Source organism: Neolamprologus brichardi, chromosome 23, assembly GCF_056152115.1.
Source record: "Neolamprologus brichardi isolate AB-2024 chromosome 23, ASM5615211v1, whole genome shotgun sequence".
NCBI lineage: Eukaryota > Metazoa > Chordata > Actinopteri > Cichliformes > Cichlidae > Neolamprologus > Neolamprologus brichardi.
This window is the reverse complement of record NC_142125.1, coordinates 2,225,661-2,248,249: the sequence shown is the minus strand read 5'-3', so window position 1 is coordinate 2,248,249 and position 22,589 is coordinate 2,225,661. Positions and strand designations below refer to the sequence as shown.

Genomic DNA, 22,589 nt, shown 5'->3' with positions numbered 1-22,589 from the left:
GAGAATGGCTAGACTGCCTTGAGCTGAAGGGAACCACTCGCTGCAACCAAGGTATGCAGAAGAGCATCTCTGAGTGAACATCACGTGGAGCTACAGCAGCAGAAGAACAGGAAACTCAGGCCACAGTTTTTTGCAAGAAGACTGTAAAAATGTTGATTAGTCTTGATTTTATTTCGATTTCCTTTGAACGGTAGTTTAAGAATTTGGTGTAAACACCATGAAAGCATGGATGGTGGCAGGATAACACTCCATGTCACAAAGCTTACATCATCTCAAACTGGTTTCCATAACATGACAATGAATTCACAAAGGCCTCCACAGTCACCAGGTCTCAAGAACACCTTTGAGATGAGGTGGAAAGGGAGATTCAAATCACCGATGTGCAGCCAACAAATCTGCAGCACTTGTGTGACGCTATCATGTCAATATGGGCCAAAATCTCAGAAATGTTTCCAGTACTTTAGTGAATCTGTGCCAGAAAAGATTGTTTGTTACATGTGCGGTTAACTTTGCTTCAGGATAATATTTGTGAACAGTCATAAACTGCAGTTCTGCTCATTAACCATCAGCTTATCAAGCTGAATTTATCAAATATACGTGAAAATAAATTGGTTTACAAGTCCCCCAATTCTTAACCAGGGAGCATCACAGATGGTGTGCAGGTATGACATGTTGAAATACAGTTTCTGATGCCTAAACTAATGTGGTTCTTCTCTCAGGCAGGACATTAAAGACCCTGCTGAACGTCTTTACTTGTAGAAGGATGCTGTAAGAAAACCTCCAGGAAAAAGGGGGATGCTGTTCAGCAACAGCATCAATTCTGACCACTAACCCTCCTGCACACAGTGCCGTGATCTATTTACAGGTTGCATGTCTGTATCTCCTGTTGAATATTTGAACTGTGTAGAGCAGCTGAGTACAAAAGCACAGATTGATCCTCTCCTGTGAGCCAGTAGCATGGCTCCCCTCCCTGGCTAACCCTGGAACTGATGAGCCATCGAGTGATTGTGAAATTGAGCTTTTTCAGAGGACTTAGAGTGATGTCTGACATTATGTGTCATACAATAACAAAGTAATTAGACGCTGGAGGATAAGAAGCAACGAGCACTGATGCAACACTTAATTAATCAGTAATACGGGAGATAAACATTTGAGCAAATATACCGTTTATATTTGCTCAAACGTTTAATGAAGCGCTGCCTTCAGACCTGAAACGTGCTACTACATCAATATAAAAATTATAGTGCATTGTGGTAAAATAAAATAATAATAATAATGTTTTTTTTAAAAAACCCATAATTACAACAGTTGTTCACATTTCCACCAGAGGGCCACAGAGGACCTACAGACCCCACTCCAGTCCCACTGTGGATTTATTGATGGTGGTGGAAAGTGATGGTTTTGCCACTGGACCAGTGATTGTTCAGGTCTGCAGGTTTAGTACAGCTCACATATTCAGCCATCACTAAGAATCAGTCGTGAAGGAGAGAGCACTGATTCTCACACCACTGAAGCTTCCACTCAGGGAATTTCCACAGCAGCAGGACTGTGCTACACTCACCATTTTAGATTCCCAGGGACACTGACAATGCTCGCTAGTAGCATCACATTGTGAGCATAAATATATTGTGTTTTATTAACTTTTAATATTAACCCCACTACTTAACTCCATTAACTTCACTCCTTTTCTGTTTGTTTGTTGATTTGTTGCAATCTAAACAGATTGTTTTTGAAATGATATAGTGATATATAATGATATATTTAAAGATTTGCTTATTTTAGTTCTGAATAGAAACCAAAACATAAAACACTGTGTGATTTTAACAGTCCCAACAACAGCTAAAGAGGGACCCTTTAAACAAATGACACAAAAATATTAGATTTCTTTATGTTTTTATTAAATATAAAGATTCAATTCAATTCAATTTTATTTATATAGCGCCAAATCACAACAAAAGTCGCCTCAAGGCGCTTCATAGATACAGAGAAAAACCCAACAATCATATGACCCCCTATGAGCAGCACTTTGGCGACAGTGGGAAGGAAAAACTCCCTTTTAACAGGAAGAAACCTCCGGCAGAACCAGGCTCAGGGAGGGGCGGGGCCATCTGCTGTGATTGGTTGGGGAGAGAGAAGGAAGACAGGATAAAGACATGCTGTGGAAGAGAGACAGATTAATAACAGATATGATTCAACACAGAGAGGTCTGTTAATACATAGTGAGTGAGAAAGGTGACTGGAAAGGAAAAACTCAATGCATCATGGGAATCCCCCGGCAGCCTACGTCTATTGCAGCATAACTAAGGGAGGATTCATACCATACCACCTTTATTTATAAAGCACTTTAACATAAAACCAGAGTTCACAAAGTGCTGTACATGCTAATAGCATAAGTAAAGAAAATTAAAATGAGATTAGATAAAATAAATAACTAAGAAACTAAAATAAATTGAAACATGTTAAAACAAATTGAGTCAACCCCTCTAATCGATGCCAAAGGCTTCAGCGAACAAATATGTTTTAAGAAGACTTTTAAATTCAGAAAGAGAAGAAGCCTGCCTAACATGCAAGGGTAGATCATTCCACAACTTTGGAGCAACTACAGCAAAAGCATGATAACCTTTAAATTTATACTTAGTTTTCGGTACCTTAAGGAGCTGCTGATTGGCGGACCTAAGGGAACGGGCAGGTGTATATGGTTGTAGTAGCTCCGAGAGGTTTTTCAGGGTTCAGGGTCACCTGGTCCAGCCCTAACTATATGCTTTAGCAAAAAGGAAAGTTTGAAGCCTAATCTTGAAAGTAGAGATAGTGACAATAACCTCAGTTTGATCTGAATTAAGAAGCAGAAAGTTAGTGGCCATCCAGGTCTTTATGTCTTTAAGACATTCCTGCAGTTTAACTAATTGGTGTGTGTTATCTGGCTTCATGGACAGATAGAGCTGGGTGTCATCTGCATAGCAGTGAAAATGTATGCTATGTCTTCTAATGATGCTGCCTAAGGGAAGCATGTATAATGTAAACAGTACTGGTCCTAGCACTGAACCCTGTGGAACTCCATAATTAACCTCAGTGTGTGAAGAGGACTCTCCATTTACATGTGGATCCAATATTACAGCTGTGAATTTCAAAAGCAGTTATGCAGAAATATAAGAGAGCCGTGGGCTGTAAAGCAACATTACATAAGATGCTAGAGGTTCTTCAAATTTTAATATCTGATCTTCATTGTAGAGAGAACAACACAGCTGATTCATTACATTTATTCATCAAGTCATGACAACATGATTGTCGTACAAATAGACAAATGTTATGATAAAGTTTCTTCAACTTTTGTAACATTATGGGCCAAAAGTTGAATCATTATAAGTACTTAGTTACTAATGAAAACTTGCAATACAACTTGTATCTTATAATAAAAAGTTACAGTTAATCACGTATGCCCTCACTCAGTAAGGTTTTTGGTATCAGGACAAAAACAGGTCTTAAAATGAGTTAAACAAAACCTCAGATGAACAAAAACACAGGACACTGAGAAGCCCATGAGTTCTATCTCAGGCTCTGGGGGCCTCAGTAAATGTGAAAGTTCATAACAGGGCTATTTGAAAAGACTGACCAAGTTTGGCTTTTTTCCTCTGCTACCAAAGTATTTTGGAGTCAAATGTGAGGCCGTCTGTCCAACCGCCAAAACTTGGACCAAACCAGATCATTCATCAGGACGATGATCTTAAGAACAACAACAAATCTATAAGAGGCTGACTGAAACAGGAAAGGATCAAGTTGTTGCAATGGCCCAGTCAAAGTTCAGACCTCAGCACGACTTTAATCCTGTGAGGAGACCTTCAGACAGCTGTGCATAAATATACTTGCAAACACAGAAAACAATTATTGCTTCTGAAGGTGTACTTGGTTTTTCACACACTGCTTCTGTGCACATACAAATTCTTCGTCTAAAGCTGTATTAAAATAATTTAAAACCTGGCATTCACATGAGAACAGTTTTATTATAGGATATAAGTTGTATTACAAGTTTTTAAAACATAGAGAAATAAGACTTAAACCCTCTGTCTGTACTTTCAGCTTTAAAACGTGCTTTACAAGTTGAAAAGTACAAAGTACACACACAGATAAAAGGTAGGTAGATATATTAAAAAATAAGTACATTACTTATTTATTACATAGTCAAACATGGTTCTTAAATCTCAATCTATGCAATAAAAGAGCATATTTATATCAATTTGATAGGTTTGTATATTTCACTTCACTGCATTAGTGATAACTTTACACAAAAAGTTAAGCTTTGCTTCACATCGAAGCTTTTCCTGCTATTAGAATATCTGTCACTTATAATCATATAATATTTTATGTCTCAAAGGGCTTTTGTCCATTTGTCAAAACATATTTGCAAATGTGCTTAAACAAGATTTCCAATGTGAAACTTGTAACTATTTTTTTTATTTATTTATTCATTTATAAAGCACATTTAATAACAACAGGGCGTTGACCAAAGTGCTGTACAACATAACAATTGAACAGTGGCATTAATAACAACAACATAACTAACTGCTTCTTATGTTGTTTTCTCATCATTTAAGGTTATAATATAAAAAATAAAAAATAAACAAATTAAGGAAGCTAACCGACAGAAGTAGCTGGTGCTCTTAATGAAAAACTGACAGATGTATATAAATCATTCGTTTGGGACGGACGTGTGCGCGTGTCAGTGGGAATCTGTAAGTGGAAACCAGCCCTGTTGGCAGACTCGTCACGTGATTCGCCATGGCAACCAGGGACTGTCATCAGTTCCGCTGTGGGAGAAGTGCAGCTTCAGTCCGACTCCGCTCCAAATTTACCTTCCTCACTTTATAACAACTCCTGTCTGTTCCGACATCACGTAAACCTGAACGTCTTCAACGAGCGCCGAGCCCTGCCTTCATATCTCAGACGCTGGGGGGGATTTTAAAGAGAGGGCAGACTGAAAGCCATGAGTCACCTCAACTCAGGGTAAGAGCAATTTATGTGTTTTTTATTCAAAGAGGACGGTTAAAGCTGCATGAGTTTTGATTCCCCCCTCGGAGGCTTTAGTTAACCTCAGCCCATTTCTTCCATGTTTTTCAACTGCTTGAAAAGCTGGAAATTGACTTCATGATAATATTAAAGATCTAGCTGCATAATAGCAAGAAACTATTTAACTCTTAAACTACGCCTGCCCCGAGTCACCCACAGTGTCTGTCAATATAATCACCAATGAGGCGAATGTTATTAATTGTGTGCTAATGGGTCCACTCAAACCCATAAATGATTCAAAGAAAACTTCATAGGCAGCTTTGCTACACACTTTATTATGAACAAGAAGTGACGCTAGAACCAGAAAGAAGCTGAAACAGAAGTTTCACCATGAATTCAGATTTGAGCTTTTCCATCTAAGGCTACTTTTAATGCATCGCATTTCAGAGGAAAACACTGCCAGTGGTTTTAACGCAAAGCACGGCAATGGATGACAGACTTTAAGTTAAGGAAATACAAGTTTAAATAGTGTGTGTATTATTATTATCTACTATTACTATTTTTACTATATTTTTTATGTATTTTATGACTATTGTTCCTTTTATTAATTGTGTTTTTTGTAAGGTGACCTTGGGTTTCTGAAAGGCGCCCTCAAATAAAATGTATTATTATTATTATTATTATTATTATTATTATTATTATTATTATTATTATTATAAATAAGTGTTAAAACAAGGATACGAGATGTGCACCCACACAGGTGAGATTCTCTGTGCTGCTGCATTTTCCCCCACACTGGTATATAAGCGAATGCACACAGTATGATTTTTGTCTACAGGATACCTTCATACTGTAACATAAACTATTTTTTTAAAGTGCTTGACTCCTTATTCCTTATTTGTAAAGACAAATAATCAAGTTCTGTCATGACAAGTAGGACACCTCTTAACTGCTCTGCAGCCATGCGCCTCCACTTCCCCTGCTCATAAAAAACTCATGTCTAGAATGACAGTTTTAAATGCAGCGCTGTGATCCACCAGAAACAAACAAGCCCGGTGCACAAAGAGGAGGCAGCCCGGGCTAAGTGTGCCGTTCCCTCTAAGTCCTGCAGGTAACCAGACACCTGTAACAGACTCTATAATTGTAAGATCCTGTTGTGTCGTACACAAACGCCGGTGGAAATCAAATCTGTATTGGAAAAAAAATACTGCTTTCACACAGGCCGCTCTGGGGACGAGCTGATGTCTCGTTAATGAGGACAAGAGAACAACTGGCAACAAACAAACACGGTGCTGTGCCCCAGTAAAGCATTTGATCAGGGTTCCGGTTTTCCGACAGCTTTAATCAACGCACGGCTCACACGCTCCCCCTCACCTGAACCGTGGCTGTTTAGTGCTGACTGGGTTTAAATACTCGTGTTTTTGTCTCTGCAGACTTCTTTCGACCTACAACAGCCTCACAGACAAACATCTTGCTGGATACTTTAGCAACACTCGAATCAGGAGACACCTGCAGAGAGCAGGACTGGTGCGTTTAGCTTTTTAAAGCAAAATGATGAAATTCAGTTAAAAATATCGATCGACGGATTGAATTTTGTTGATATTATTGTTGTTATTAGATCACCAGGAGTGGGCGCATTGTCCCGGACAAGGAGTACAGACACAAGCTGATCCAGAGAGCGCACCAGAGACACGTTCGAGAATGTCTGGCACAGGCTATTTTCCACAAGGTGCTAGAGATGGAGGTGGGAAGAACACGGTGTAAATGAGACAAAGTCAAATGAAAAAGAAAAACACTGTCATGTGTAATTTTCCTTATGCAATATTCCTGATAATTCGTCCTTTTTCCACCCACACAGCGTCTCCACCAAATCGAGATCAAAAGAAAACTGGAGGAGTTTGCAAGACGGGAAAGAGTGCATAAGATCAAGGTGCGTCTTTAACATATAAACACTGCTTTGCTGCCCTATTTTGTAGGATTCCTCATTTATACTGGAAAACTTCTTATATATCACTACATACTAGGGATGCAACGATACCAGTTTTTTCAAACCGATACGATACCGATACTTGGATCTGAGTACTTGCCGATACAGAGTACAAAAACCGATACTTCTACCACACACACACACACAAATGCAATGAATTGGAAGACAGGTTTTATTTTATTCTCTGCCGATAAAAAATAAAATCTTAATAAAAATGACCACAAAAAAATTTCAAATGAAAAATAAGCACTTCTGTTAAATTATTGCGGAGTCTCCACATTGTAATTTAACAAAATATCACTGAACTATTGGCACTGTCTCGAGCTTTCAGAATAATAAATAAACACTTCTGTTTATTTATTATATTTCATATCGCAGCTCGAGTATGCTGAGAAGAATCCTATGTTTTCCACGACCGGCATTGGCTGGTCATCCAGAGCGATAAAATGAGTGAGAGCCTCTGTTATTTTAACTGCCCGTGGATTTTCTCTTGACATTTTTCATCGCTTTTCCAAAACCTGAGTTAAAGTTGGCTGTTCCACACTGCTGACATTTTGTTTAGCCTAGCTACAGCAGCCTCCAGTTTCTCTTTTTTATCTGGAGCCGCCAGTCTCACTCGCCTAACCCTGTGCCTGTTTAGCGTGGGATGTCCCCCTAGTGGCCAATCTAAAAAACTACAACAGAAATGACAAGCCACCCTCTGATTAATGAAATAAATTGGTATCGGTTCATGGTATCGGTTAACTTTTACGAGTATGAGTACACACACATTTTACAGTATCGGCCCCGATACCCGATACCAGTATTGGTATCGGTGCATCCCTACTACATACTATATAATAATGAATGGTGTTGTTTGGCAGGTGGAGCGCTCTAAAAGGTATGAGGAAGGCATCGTCCACATCCTGTCTCCACACCCTCCCGAGGGTGCCAGGGGCATCCGGAAACAGCACTCTGGGCCCGAGGGGGAGCACTCTGACTCCTCTGAGTCGGTGGGTATTAAATCTACTGCTTCAGTGTTTATTGTTTAAAGTGTGACTGTTTAATTAATCATACAAAGTAGATTAGTGTAAACATGATACAATTATACAAATTACACTGATGGTTTTACAAGAATTTTGTATGAGTTCAAAGCAGCAACCTTTTGTTGAAGAATCAATTTTAAGCTCGTCAGTGTGGGAGAGACGATTGGAGATTATTTATGTATTTATTTGTGGAAATAGATGAAACTGCATTTCCTGTAGTGTCACTGAAACTGAGAACAGAACTGCTCTGATAAATAATACATTCATTTAGTGCAATAAATATATAAGAAATCAGTGTTCCTTTGTATATGCAAGTGCTGACTTTATAACAGACGTTAGATAGATATAGATACAGACATATAGATAAGATAAGAAAGCACACCCTTTCTATTCTATTAAGGTTTTATGCACATAAAACAGAATAAAAAGTCACTTGAAAAACAACCTCAGATGAAAAGCAGCACATTGTCCTCATATATTTAAATGAAGCCATAAAACAGAATCAGTGTATCCAGTACACTGTTACTCCGTCCATGGGAGGCTAAGTAGCAGACAGGTGCTGCCTATCAAATGCAATTAACTCATCATCAGCGAGTGTGAGCATCTGTGAAAAAGCAGAAGTTTTGGCAGTTTGCTGGTGTGAAGCCTTCAGGTGCGTGTTAACACAAAGCCGAGGGAGGAGGACGTCAGCAATGAGTATAAGTCGAGTTTCAAATAATTTGAAGTCCATCATTCTACAGTGAGAAAGATCCTTCACACGTGGAAAACATCCTGTGGACAGATGACACCAAAGTGAAGATGTTTGGCCACAACGCTCAGCACCACACAAAGAACATCACCACAGATACCTCGTGTTAACAGTCAAGCACATTTGTGGAGTTGGGTTTGGGCTTGTTCTGCAGCCACAGGCACCTCCAGTCGTTGATCCCTTTATACCAGTACAAATATTCTAGAGTTACAAATGTGAGTCCATCTGTCCAACAACAGAAGCTTGAACCAAACTGTACCGTGAAACGCGACACTGAGGCCAAGAACAGCAGCAAACCTACAAGAGCGTGACTGAACAAGAAAATCAAGGCGGTGCAACAGCCCAACGTCCAGACTGCAACCCGACTGAAATACTATAGACGTCACAACGGCCACGGGCCGATAGCTAGATCGGACTCGATTGCAGATAACCACAACAGAGACGGCTCAACGTTTTGCAGTGTTTATTATTTAGTCAACAAGTGAATATGTGGGAGGGTGTCGCTAATGATGTAACTGTGTGACAGTGGGGGTGAACGGGGGTCTAGCAGGTTGCGTTGGTGACCGGCGTGAACCTCGCTTTGAGGGAGAGGCAGCGATAGTCCAGGGGAGTAGTGGAGAGGCTGGCAGACCTGAGTCCCGCTGAGTCCAAGGTGGTGAGTGAGGCTGGAGGGCAGGCAGGTGAGGGTCCTTGTATTTTTTCCTGAAGATGATCCATGGAGAGCTGAGGTTGAGGGTGATAGCAAAGAAGGTCCAGGGAATCTGAAGCGCATGAAACCAAAGTTAACAAGGAAAAAGTGGCAAGAGTGTAAAAAGCCGTAGAGTCAATACCAACGTGAGGTCGTTGACGAACTGGCGGTGAAGGAGAGTCTGAGGGGGCCTTAAATCCTCAACCTGATTGTCCTGAATCAGTTTCAGGTGTGCAGGACTGCAGCAGGGATGATGGCTCCGCCCAGGGGTGGAGACCAAGGAACTCAGGTGCCTGATGGAATTTTCCAGTCGAGTCTCCAGATCCTGACAATAGAGGGACCTGAAGAGAGCTGCATTTAAACAAATGCCTGCAAAACTCAGTGAACTGAAGCAACACTGTACAGAAGATCGGGCCGAAATTACTCCCAGCGATGTGAGAGATGGAAAACAGTAAACTTCAAGTTATTGCTGCTAAAGGTCGTTGAATCATGGCGTGTTTCACACACTGCTTCTGCAGTTTGGTGTATTTTGTAAGAAATAAAGAAACATACAGGGTAGTATGTCCCGTTGTTCATCTCAGGTCACCTCCTTTAAAGGCAGGGGTGTCAAACTCAAATACACAGTGGGCCAAAATTCAAAACTGGAACAAAGTCGCGGGCTAACGTTAATATTTATTGAAAAAAAAATCTTCCTCCAGATTTAAGAATGAATCTTTTCTTATGGACTCAACCAAGTTTTGCTGAAAAACTGAATATGGAACAAGCAAAGCTTAATACTAAACAATATATATATTAGCTGTATAATACCAGTAGGCCAGCTCTAATAGTAATTTGGCTTCGTGGGCCAAATGTAATTAGGCTGCGGGCCAAATTTGGCCCGCGGGCCAGAGTTTGACACCTATGCTTTAAGGCTTGGATTATATTTTTTATTATGTCCTTAGATTCTAGTCTAACTCTTAAGAAGCAAACATCTTGCATTTTCCAAAATGAATAACTGATTATTTCATTGAAGAACTTGCATTTAGTCAATTAGTTAGTCAGCTGTTTTGTTTTGGTTCTTAATTATCATCTTATAGAGGGGCAGAAAAATTTGCATTCTTTGTAACACGAATAATGTTACCTGAGCAAACATGGAAAATCTGACCTGCAGGTAAGGAGATGATGTCCAGGTGAGAAACTGCTATAGTGTATGTTATAACCTGTTCATCCTGATAGTTGCCATGTTTACATCGACACTGCCATTTCAGTATGAAGAGTTCCAGCTTCAGCTGTTTGTTTTGTGCGCAGACGAGAGTGTTCAGAGTGAAGTGCTGGGATTAGCTGTGTGTTATATTTGAAACATAAAGAGTCACGCACCTCGATGCCAGAATAAATAGAGCCAGTAATCCTGTCTTTGATCGCTGTGATCGCTCCTGTCTTTGACCCCCCCACCTTAACTCCACAAAAATCACACACTAATCACAGCTGAGCCTCGCCTGATATACATCGATGGGGATTTGTTGGGAAATGATAAGAAGAAGCTAATATGCATTTTGAATACGTTTATTCTCATCATGATTTCTTGTGGATTTATTAAGAAGTTTGCAGTTTTTAAAAGTAGTGGGAGACGTTAAAGATCGCTGACAATAAAAAATGTTTTAAAAACTATTTTAAAAATGTGATTATACCACCAAGAATAAAATATAATTAAAAGATTAAGATTAGATTAGAAAATAACTGTTTTTTACATTCAACGAATGACAAGCCCGAGGAAAGAAAGGTTTGAATAGCAAATACGCTTCGTTTCACAAAACACCAACATAACGAGCAGGTTTTTGTGTTAAAGGAAACACAGTATGGCATCGCTGTAAAAGTGCACCATAGTGACGGTTCAGGAGCCGTGCAGATTAGCAGAACTCCATAATTAGCAGGATGCACACTGAATGTCTGTAACACGATTTCTAGCCGAGCTCATCTCGACCCAACACGGCCCCGGGGAAGATGCAGAGGCCCGTGCGCTTGAAACCGATCCACAGTAACAGCACCACGGCGTCGGTCAGACACAGCTCCCCTTACAGACTGCTCCAGTCCTCTCATGACAACCACCTGCCATTCAACTGCACTGTGAGTGTGAGACTCAACATACTCACCTGTATATGAGTCACTGCGTTTTCTCTGTAGACAAATTAGATTTTCAAGCGATATGAAGTTGCAATTTCTTTTTTTTCATACTGTATTTTTGGAAACTACCTATTAGAAGTGTAGAGATATAGATGTAGGCCTTAGCATGAAAAATAATTGATAGAATCACACCTATAGTTGACTGCATGGAGAGAAGCCACAATCACAGAGCATCAGTATCAGCAGAACCAGAGTAAAGACGTCATTAACCTTCCTACCAGATGGAAAAAGAGCCTCGGAGACGTTTGACTGCAGTGGAGGCCTCCCATGGCATCTCGCCCTATTGCCTCCCAGTTATCAACAACTTTGTCACTCCGGTGCCTCCAGCTATGAAGAGGAAAGAGAGAGGGTTAAAGGGCACAGCCAGCAGTACTGTCAGAGGCCGCAGACTGCGCCCGACCACCGCCTCCAGTGGAGCTGACGTGAGTTAGCTCTTTATCTGTCCTCGTTATTTCCCTGGCAACAAAAGTATCCACAACAAACATTAACCTGCAACTTCCTTTGGATAAATCAGGAACAACAAATAGCATTTCCTGTGGTCGGCAGCATTTTCTGAAACACTTCATGACAAAGTTGACAAATGAGTAGGGATGCAACGATACCAATTTTTTCAAACCGATACGATACCGATACTTGGATCTGAGTACTTGCCGATACAGAGTACAAAAAACGATACTTCTACCACACACACACACACACAAATGCAATGAATTGGAAGACAGGTTTTATTATATTCTCTGCCGATAAAAAATAAAATCTTAATAAAAATGACCACAAAAAAATTTCAAGTGAAAAATAAGCACTTCTGTTAAATTATTGCGGAGTCTCCACATTGTAATTTAACAAAATATCTCTGAACTATTGGCACTGTCTCGAGCTTTCAGAATAATAAATAAACACTTCTGTTTGGAATAAAATAAATACAAATTAGGTTTGAGAATAAAATAAACTTTTAAATTATTACAGAGTGTCCATATTGTAAACAAACAAACAAACAAAATAATTATTATAAAATAAATAATAAATAAAATAATAATTGCCCCCCTAGTGGCCAATCTAAAAAACTACAACAGAAATGACAAGCCACCCTCTGATTAATGAAATAAGTTGGTATCGGTTCATGGTATCGGTTAACTTTTACGAGTATGAGTACACACACATTTTACAGTATCGGCCCCGATACCCGATACCAGTATTGGTATCGGTGCATCCCTACAAATGAGTAGTATTAATGCGTCGTTGATTATATTTATGATATAGAAACAAATCTCATCCACCTCTGTGTATCGCTAACATCAGATTTTGGATCAGGAAGTTCAAATATAAATGTAAAATATTTTTATTCAGTAAATAACACACCAAAAACGTGTCGCTTCTTCCACCCAGGACGCCCCACTGCTGAGGAGCTCCGTTCACCAAAGCAGAGTGTGTGTCATCATGGTGTACTTTGGCAAAACGGTGCGTCTTTCCAGCGACATGACCGACACGAGGGACGACGTCAAAGTGTTTCAGCAGCACTGTGGAGGAGAGAACCTGTGTGTGTACAAGGGAAAGCTTCATGAAGGGGGTCAGTGTGTGAAATCGGGTTGTGTTTTTTGGATTTGTATATGTAAATATAAACTGACAGATACCCCAAACCACAGCAAAAAACGTTTCTGGCACAACTTCACCTGCTTCCAAGGTGCATGGAGAGGATAAAGGAATCCACAAAGCAGGAACTCCAGCAACACTTGAGGAAGAAGAACAACTTTAATAATAGACCAACGCGTTTCGGCTTGTGGCCTTCATCAGGGTCATAGTAAAACATTGTAAAAATTGCTTAAATACAAGACAGGAAACAGGAAAAAAATTCAAATTAACCAGTCAAAACTTCATAGATAGGTCAGCTGACATATAATAGGTTGGTATTGGTTAATTGGCTAAGTCACGCCCAAGTAAATACCGGACTAGATCATTACTGATGAGGAGGAGGGGGGGTGACATAACCCCAATATGTCTGAAAATAACACATGCATGAAATGCATAAGGAGGAAGCTATAAATATACACACAGGTTTAAAAAAAAAAAAAAGGGGGGGGGGGGGGTCTTTAATGGTAAAAGCACGTTTGAATTAGAAAACAAGATTACATCATCACATGGGAACACATTCCCAAACCATTCAGAATGGCTTTTTGTGCCTCATCATTTCTGCTTCAGAAACTTTCCAGTTTATTTCACGTCGACACAGAGGCTTCCCCTTCAGCTTGACCTTCTTCCTGAACGGGCTGCAGGTGGAGCGGCTGAGCTCCTGCTGCGAGTTCAAACACAGGAAAGGCTCACGACTCGGCGGCAAACACGGGCACTTTGGCTTCACCGGCGTCGAGGGGGCGTCTCCGTGCTACAAGTGAGATCTCTGCAGAAGCTTTAACCTCCTAGCACCTGCCGTCCACATATGTGGACGGCACATTTTGGGTTATTTAGACCAAAATACTCAATTTTGCTCTTCAAAGGCCTGATATCCACTTACGAGGACATTGTGCTGCTACTGTTCTATTTAAATTTTAAACGAATATTCTCATATGTGGCTCGAATTTTTCTCAGAAACAAAAAATAGGTAAAAAAAAAAAAAAAATCTGGTAATTCTTTGTTTTTGCATTCATCAGGTCCCAATCAGCCCAAATATCAAATAGAAATTAAAAATGCATGTTGGGGAAGAGTTCAGGTCTTAGGAGGTTAAAGATGAACCTTAACTGTAAAAGGTTGAATATAAAACAAAATGAACAACAAAAAGGAGACACGTGAAAGGAAACGTTTAACATTTTTACTCATGAATAAATAATAAGCTTCTGTCAGCCACTTTAGTTTAGCATATGAACTGCGTGTAGAGAAAGCAGAGAGCCTGGTTTTGTTCAAAAGTAAGTAGGGGAGACCGTGGATAGTTGTAACACTTACAATTTCTCCAATCAGGGCTAAGTTTCAAATGATGTGACTCATCCTGTGCATGCCCAACTCAGTTCTGCTATCACATGTGAAAAATCAGCACATTTTTTCAAACACAGACAATTTTACACAAAAAAAAAGTCATTTGTATGCCAAAAAGTAAGTTTTTCTACTTTATTTCAATTTCTAACAGCATTATCTGCTTTGCAGTTAAACTCATCAAACTTAAATTATGTTATTTGTATGTCTATGGGGATATATTCTGTGTAGGTCTTTAGTGCTAATGTTTTAGCCGTTGGCTGTAATGTTAGCTAGTTCATGGCTATAGGAGTCCGGGTCAGTTGTAACAATAATGCAGATGTTACAACTTACCACACTATTACTTTAACTTATATTAAACAAGTTGGGGCAACGACATCAGCAGAGAGAGGTTCACTGGTCACCTTTGTATATGCGGTTAATGCCATTGGCAACACAATTCCTCCACTGTTTGTGTTCCCACACATACATTATGCAGACCACTGTGTCAGAGATGGACCAGTAGGAAGTACTGGTAGTGGAAATAAATCAGGATGGGTGTGAAAAACAGATTTCCTCAACTTTCTGAAGCACTTTGCAAACCACACCAAGGTCAGCCATGAAAAAAAGTAATGGAATTGCGATGCTGGTGAACAACTACATTTTTTCAGTTTCATTGTTATGTTCAAAATTGGTGCAAGAGTTGTAGGTTATAATGCCCACTGAGCCAATGAGGCCAAACTCAAGGAAGACCAACCAAAATTAATGAAATATTCAGTGGCAGAAAATTCCATAATTTGTCTTTTTTGGGGGGTTGGCATATGTTCAAAAGCTAGATTTCTGCATTCTGTCACACACACACACACACACACACACACACACACACACACACACACACACACAGCTACATAAATGGCTCTAAGTGCATTCATGTGTTGAATAAACAAAGATTACATGTTAATGTTTTGTCAGTACCCTTATTTCATTGTGTTACATTTCACCCCAGGATATGTTACAACTAACCCAGACTATGGGGTTAATTGTAACATTTCACTCTTTGTGTTTGAGGCCATACCATGCAATGGGTCATTGTGCTGCAGAGAAAATAGCTGCACTATTTAATAGCCGAGACATGTAAATACTTTGCAGTACATTTTGAATCCACTACCTTAAAAGAGCTCCAATTTACAGACAGAAATGTCAAAAATGTTACAACTATCCCCGGTCTCCCCTACAACAAACATGACAGTCTTCTGGAAACCAAACCATGGAGTGTGTATTTAGTCTAACAGGACAGTGTTTGAGCTTTAAACGGGCTGGCAGCGAAATTAATTGGCATTTTTTCGACCATATAACTTGTTTTCCCCATTTTCAAATGTTATTGCACATTAAACTAATGGTCTGCTAGTTGTAGCTCTATATTTAAGCAGTCCACAGTGGCTAGAGTGTCCCAGGGATGACCTCTTTTTAGAGTCAGCCCCGCCTTGGTTATCCTGGAAAAAAAAGCCAGTGGGATTTTGGATAAATCCACAAAATAAAAAAAAGCTCTGTGGAAAGAAACTTTGTGATGCACAGTTTGCATCCCTGCATATTGATGATTAAAGTGAAATTAGAATATAAATGAACTACAACAGATTACTGTGTTCAGTGTGGTGGTTTGAATGCACCCCACTCGTTCTCTGGTTTATTGATTTATTGATTTAAACAGGAACAAAATGACTTTTTAAACAGACTTCTCGCTCATTGTTCAGATGCATCATAGCAATGGGACTGGACAAAAAGCCCACTCCTCCACCAAAGAGGATCAAGGAGGATACAAGAAGAGAGGAATCAGTCAACAGCCCAAAAGATGAAGGTGAGATGGAGACGGCGAGGACTGGGGAGGATGCTGGCTCCCACTTGGAGGGTGGAACCAGTGATCCGCAGAACATGGAGACTCCAGTCAAAGAAGGAAGAGCGCTCGCTGAGCAAAAAGGCAGAGATGGTACAAAACCTGGTGCATCTGAGCACAAACTAAAGATTTGTGTGCCGTGCATACCGAAGTCTGTATCTGTAATTCTCTGCTTCAGATTATGAAGAAGACTTTGAAGCAGACGACGAAGGAGCTGCAGAGGAGGCGAAAGAAGAGAAATGCCCAACCAGTGAAACAGAGGTTAAAGAGAGGGATGCCTCTGAGCCTGACGATGATGACAGGGATGGTGGGTGAATCAGCTTAGTTGTACATAAAGCTTAAATCCCTGTACGATGTTTAAATATTTAAAATCTTTTATTTTAAGACACAAAGTATTTTAATTACTTTTTTTTTCTTTTGAAATGTTTAAATGTGCATTTTCCTTCTTGTAGAGTATTTATTGGTGTTCATGTGTAACTTTCTCGCAGACATGAGATCTCATTCAGGCTCCAGCTCCTCAGGCAGCGAGCACGAGGAGAGTGATGCTGAAGCCACAAGAGACATCAACGAGGACAATGAGGCAAAGCAACAGAAAGAGGAGGAAACCATCGCTCAGCCCGAGGAAAAAGATGAACCAAATCCAGAAGATGATGTTGGGACGCACATGGACAGTGCCGGGGACAGCACGGAGATAGAAATATCTGACACCAGCGTCCCCTCAGGAAGTGAGACTAGACAGAGGGATGACAAAGATGCTGAGGAGCCTGTAGAGGAGGAACAGGAGAGAGGTGAGTAAAACACAATGAATACACAAAAACCACCTAGTTAGAGTCTGAGTTAGTCACATGTTTTAAATACGGCGCTGTAATGCAATCAGAGCAGAATAGCTTAATGTCATACTGCTACAATATCAGCGTGTAATGATTAAAATAAAAACTTTAATAGTGGAAAAACACACGTGTGTCATTGCAATGATTCGTTTCTATCTGATCCACATTTATTGTCAAAGATCAGTTTTATTTTTTTACTTTTTTCCACATTTTTCATACTTTTGTCTCGGTTTGTGTTTCTAAAAATAATGTGTAAATATATAGTTAAGTAAACAAAGGCAACACCAGGGGTGAAACTGCAATCAGCGAAGAAGTAAGCAGCCGTGAAGAAAAACTACCAGTATTTGCATACTGCAGAGCATATCAAAAAGCTCAAAATATGCGTCTGTGACGAGCTGCTGCATATTCATTCATTTGCATTTATCATAAGAAATCTGCTTTTGCATGACAAAGAAAAGCAGATTTGCTTTGTTTTTCCTTTTCTCTTCTTCTTTTTACCTCGAATGCAGAAATGGACGAGAATCACTGACTTCGCACTGTTTAGGATTAAAGAGCTATTAATCTGTCACTCAAATACATTAAATTCCTCAGTCATTTAACCTCCTGTGACCACATATGTGGACGTCACATTTTGGGTCGTCTGGACCAAAATACTAAATGTTGCTCTACAAGGGCCTGATATCCACTTACGAGGACGTTACACTGCTACTGTTCTGTCCAAATTTAAATAAATGTCCTCATATGTGGATCTCAAAATCAGGTAATTTTTTGTTTTTACATTCATCAGGTTCCAATCAGCCCAAAAAGCAAAGAGAAATTAAAAATGCATGTCGTGAAAGAGTTCAGGTCTTAGGAGGTTAAAATCCTGGACGCAGAGCCCGCGGGCACGCCACTGCAACCCCCTCTGGCCTCTGCTCCGTAGCTGCCTCTCGTTTGGGGCTCTACTCAGCTCTTCCCAGGAGGGTGGCACGGTTCCCCCCCTTTTGGTGGTCCTTCTCGGGTCCTCGTACTCTGGGGCCTCTGGATGTCTGGGGCCTGGATCTCCTCCATACCTGCTTCATACCCTGGGGGCGGGGCTATGGCTCCCCACACTCCCTAGCAGATCGTTACATGGAGAAACCTTTGGAATACAAGCATGCTGATCCACACAGGTGTACACAGACTACACCTTTCTTGGCTGCTGCCTCAAAGCACGTTGTGCGCTGTCTATCTTGCGTGCTGCACAACAGCGTTTAACATTTAGTATCTACTGTTATCTACTGCTAGCTAGTTTATTGTGATGGTGCTGTTTTTATTGTGTTGCTCTTTTTTTGTTTGCTTTCTCTTCTGTTTTTTTCTCCATACAGCTGATCCAGGTGTTTTGTTTGTTTTTCTTTCTTCCTCCCTTTCTCACCGTCTCTTCTCCCCTCTGGTTTTCTTTCTCTCCCTCTCTTTCTTTCATTCTTTCTCCCTGTCCTCTCCCCCAGTCATGTCTGTCCCGTTTGTAAAATAAATACATAATTATAATAAAGGTCAATCAAATGGACCAATATGGCCATGATGATCCACTTGGTAAAATAAATCCGCTTGGCATCTTTCTTGGCCTTAAGACAACAATTCTGATGCTAAAGATCCAAACGGGACAAAAAAATAAAAAACTTCTGGACACAATGCAAAACTTGACTGCCCCCCCCCCTCCCCCTCTTTTTATTTGCTCCTTGACCCTCTTTGAAGCAGGGGTGGGTTTTTGTCCAGTGCCATTGCTATGATGCACTTGAACAAACGACGTTTGCTTAAAAAAGGAGATAAATAAATCTGCACTGGTGTTTATTGTTGTTGTTATCAAAGACAAATTAATTTTGAAGCTTTAACATGTCCCAGAGTAGGATGATCACGAGTGTCCTGTTCCTTATTTTTCAAGCCAAATCTGTGCAAGAAAAACTGTCCGAAGCCGTACTGAAGGAGTCGCAGTGCAGCTCCGAGCCTGAGCTGAGTGACACCAGCACCGAGGAGGAGGAGGAGTCCACACATAAAGGCCCTCAACAGGACAACAAAGGTATCAGATCTTTATTAGAATTAATTCATAAACGGCACAAAGACTGTTCTTTATTTTAAAAGTCCATTTTGTATTTTGCAGATGCAGCTCCAGTCGAGCTTGTCACGCCTGCAGAACAACAGCAGACCATTGCAGAAGAGGCAGAATGTGAAGAAAGCGATGCTGGTGACGTGGTGGTGGCACAGACGCAGGAAGATTCACCCGAAACCAAAGAACAGAGTGGAGACGATGAGCAGGAGCCTCAGGAGAACAGAGACAGTACTGAAGATGACAAGGCTGCAGAAGAGGAGGATAAATCAGAGGAAACAGGTGAAGCTTTGCATCCTTCGAAAGAAGAAAATGTGACACAAGATGACAAGACAACTGAGCCTCTTGAAGAAACCCCCGCTGAAACTGCTGATGCTGAGGCTGCAGAGGAAGGAAAGGAGAAAAGCGCTGAGGAGACTGACGTTCAGCATGACGAGACCGGGCAAGGGGCAAAAAGCAGTGAGGAGGATGAGTCATCAGAGCCGGATAAAAAGACTGATGAGACAGCAGCGCCTGATAATGCAGAGGCAGCCAGAGAAACAATAGAGATAAAAGCAGAGTCCTCAAAGGAGCAAGAGGCCCTCAGCTATGAAGAGGCACCTGTAAGTGACGCAGAAGAGGAGGAGCAGGCAGACAGCGAGGACAGAGCGGCAGGGTCAGAAACTGAAGTCAATGCAGAGAACTCGAGCAGCTCACCAAGTGGGAGTGGAGAAACCACAGTGGAAAAAACAGCAGATACGGGTGAGGAAAATGCAGTAGAAGAAAGTAAAGATGACATTAAAGAAGAACAAATATTAGAGGATGAGAGTGACGAACAGTGCGAGCTGCGAGAGGAGAGGAGGACTGGAGCATCGGAGGAAACAGGTGAAGAGGAAGACAAAGAGGAAACTGAGGAGGAGGAGAAACAAACTCATGTAACCTCTGATGAAGGAGAAGATGAAAATACTGAGAAAGGAGATGATGATGAAAATGTTAAAAATGATGAAGAGGGTAATGAGGAAAGTAAGGAAGATGAAGGGACAGAAAACACAGCAGAAAGTGCTGAAAATGGCTTTAAAACAAAGGAAGACGAAGAAGAAGCTGTGAAACTTTTGAGCGAGGAGGATAAAGTCGCCGATGACGAGAAAGTTGAAGACAAGACAGAAAATGATAAGAACAAACTGGAGGAATCTGAAGTAGGTGACAAAAGTGACAATGAGAGTAAACCAGCTGTTCAAGAAAATGATGATGAGGCAGAAAAATCAGAAAATCAGAACAAAGCTGAGAAAAGTGAAGACAAAGAGAGCAAAAATGATGAAGAGGATGACAAGGACATAAGTGAAGCACCTGTAGAAGAAGGAGAAGAAATATCTGAGACCACAGAAGAAGCTGAGAAAAGTGCAAATGAAGCAGCAGACGGGACTAAATCAGCTGATGAGACGCCAGAGGCTGAGAGTGTCGAGCAAGATGCTGGAAAAACCAGCAACACGAGTGAAAAAGAAGAAATTAATGCTGGAAACGGGGAGATCTCTACTGAACCCGAGAGCAATAATCATGAAGACGACGGAGAGTCTCAGTTAAAAGACAAAAATGACTTGAAAGCCGAAGAAGAGGGTGACGAAGAAAGCAAAGCGGACGGGCCTGCTGACGACGAGAGCGCAGACATTAAAGAAGTCGCAGTGGAGTCTGAAGAAGGTGCTAAAAAACACGATGCTGACGAGGTTGATCAGGCTGCCGGGGCTGATGAGGTAGAACGTGATGCTGAGGGCGACGGCGTGGAAAAAAATGATGAATCAACTCCAAGCAACTCACAGCCTGAGACAGCAGGTACAGAAATGAAAGCGGAGCCGAAATTAGGTGACAGAAAAGACAGCGAGGAAGCAGAAGATCAAAACGGCAACAAATCCGACTGTGATAACAAAAACAAAGAGACAGACTTGGTAAAAAAGGAGAGCAGCACTGAGGAAAACACGGATGAGGTCGCAGCTGTTTCTTCAGGGAATCAGGAACAATCACCGGTTGCTGTTGACTTAGATGTTAAGGCTTCCAAATTAGATGAAGAAAGCAAAGATACAAAGTCTGACGTGTGCCCACAGACTGATGAAAATGCAGTTGGTGGTGATGTCTCTGCTGCCGACGGAGAAAACGGAAGAGACGCAGAAGATGCGAGTAAGGCCTCGGAGGAAGGAGCGAGTGTGCTGCTCAAACCTCAAAACAATGAGGCTGATTGTACAGAAGAGACTGTTGCAACTGGGAGAGAAAGTCCAGAGGCCTTGGCAACAGAAGACAGCACAGATCTAGTCAGTAACTGGGTCAACAAGCACCAGTCGTCAAAGTTTTTCGAGACATTCGTTGAACCACTGGAGGATATGAGGGAGGAGATATCTGACACTCCAGTGTCCAGCTCAAATAAAGAAGAGATGAAATCTACCGAGCTGCCAAGATCAGGCAGTCCACTCAAGATGGCGACGGTGTCAGAAGATGAGGTGAAAGTGGAGGAGAAGGCTGAAGTGAAAGACTTAATGCTAAAACCTAAACCTGAACAAAGTGAGGAGGAGTCTGCAGCCGTGCAGAAGATGAGGTCAGAAGAGCACAAAGGAAGCACGGGATCTCTTCAAGAGTGTAACGGTCAAGAAAGTGCAGAGAAAGAAATTAATGAGGAAACTGAAGTGGAAAGCACTTCAGGTAGTCGTCATTCAGCCTCTGAAAAACCTGCGAGTGTTTCTAAGAGCCAACCTGATGAGAAAACTATCGAAAACAACTTCAGTGTAACAGAGCCGCAAACTGAAGAAGCTAATCAGTCCACGAGCCCGCTTGGAACCGAAGATGTCAATGAAACACGGGGAAAAGCAGACGAGCAAAGTCGAGAAGTTACAGAAACAACTGATTTGACAACGTCGAAGTCTGACGACGGAAGCCCGGAGGACTCGCGCGACGAGGAGATCGAAGGCAAAGCGTCAGACAGGAGCGTCAGCAGAGGCGGGAAAGACCTGCAGCTGATCGAAGACATCAAACACACGCTCAGTAAAGACCGGCTGAGCGCCTTTTCAGTGGACGACACGTTGTTTGCTCACAGTTCGTATCCTTTACTGACTGCTGCGAGTGCCGAGAGCGGGCATTAGAGCCGCTCCGGTCAGAGTGACAATGAGGTAAAGTTTTAAAGCTTTACTTCTTTTTTAGGTTTTAATTTTACAAAGACGCCTATAAAGTCAAGTTATACAAATGAAAAGTTTGCAGATTCTCGATGCACAGACAATCAAAATGTGACAGTTTTTCACAAA

General features: G+C 41.1%; 1 protein-coding gene across 1 annotated transcript; it reads left to right on the top strand.

The window, feature by feature from the left end:
• The first annotated feature begins 4,802 nt into the window (after positions 1–4,802).
• On the top strand, positions 4,803–22,458 carry erich3 (glutamate-rich 3). The gene is made up of 14 exons (XM_087836543.1): positions 4,803–4,998; positions 6,435–6,528; positions 6,620–6,745; positions 6,860–6,931; positions 7,852–7,980; positions 11,394–11,552; positions 11,831–12,031; positions 12,996–13,176; positions 13,806–13,992; positions 16,298–16,530; positions 16,616–16,744; positions 16,926–17,225; positions 19,168–19,302; positions 19,384–22,458. Exons 1-14 carry the CDS (start codon positions 4,979–4,981, stop codon positions 22,428–22,430), a joined length of 5,013 nt encoding a protein of 1,670 aa, XP_087692669.1. The 5' UTR covers positions 4,803–4,978; the 3' UTR covers positions 22,431–22,458.
• The last annotated feature ends 131 nt before the right edge of the window (positions 22,459–22,589 follow it).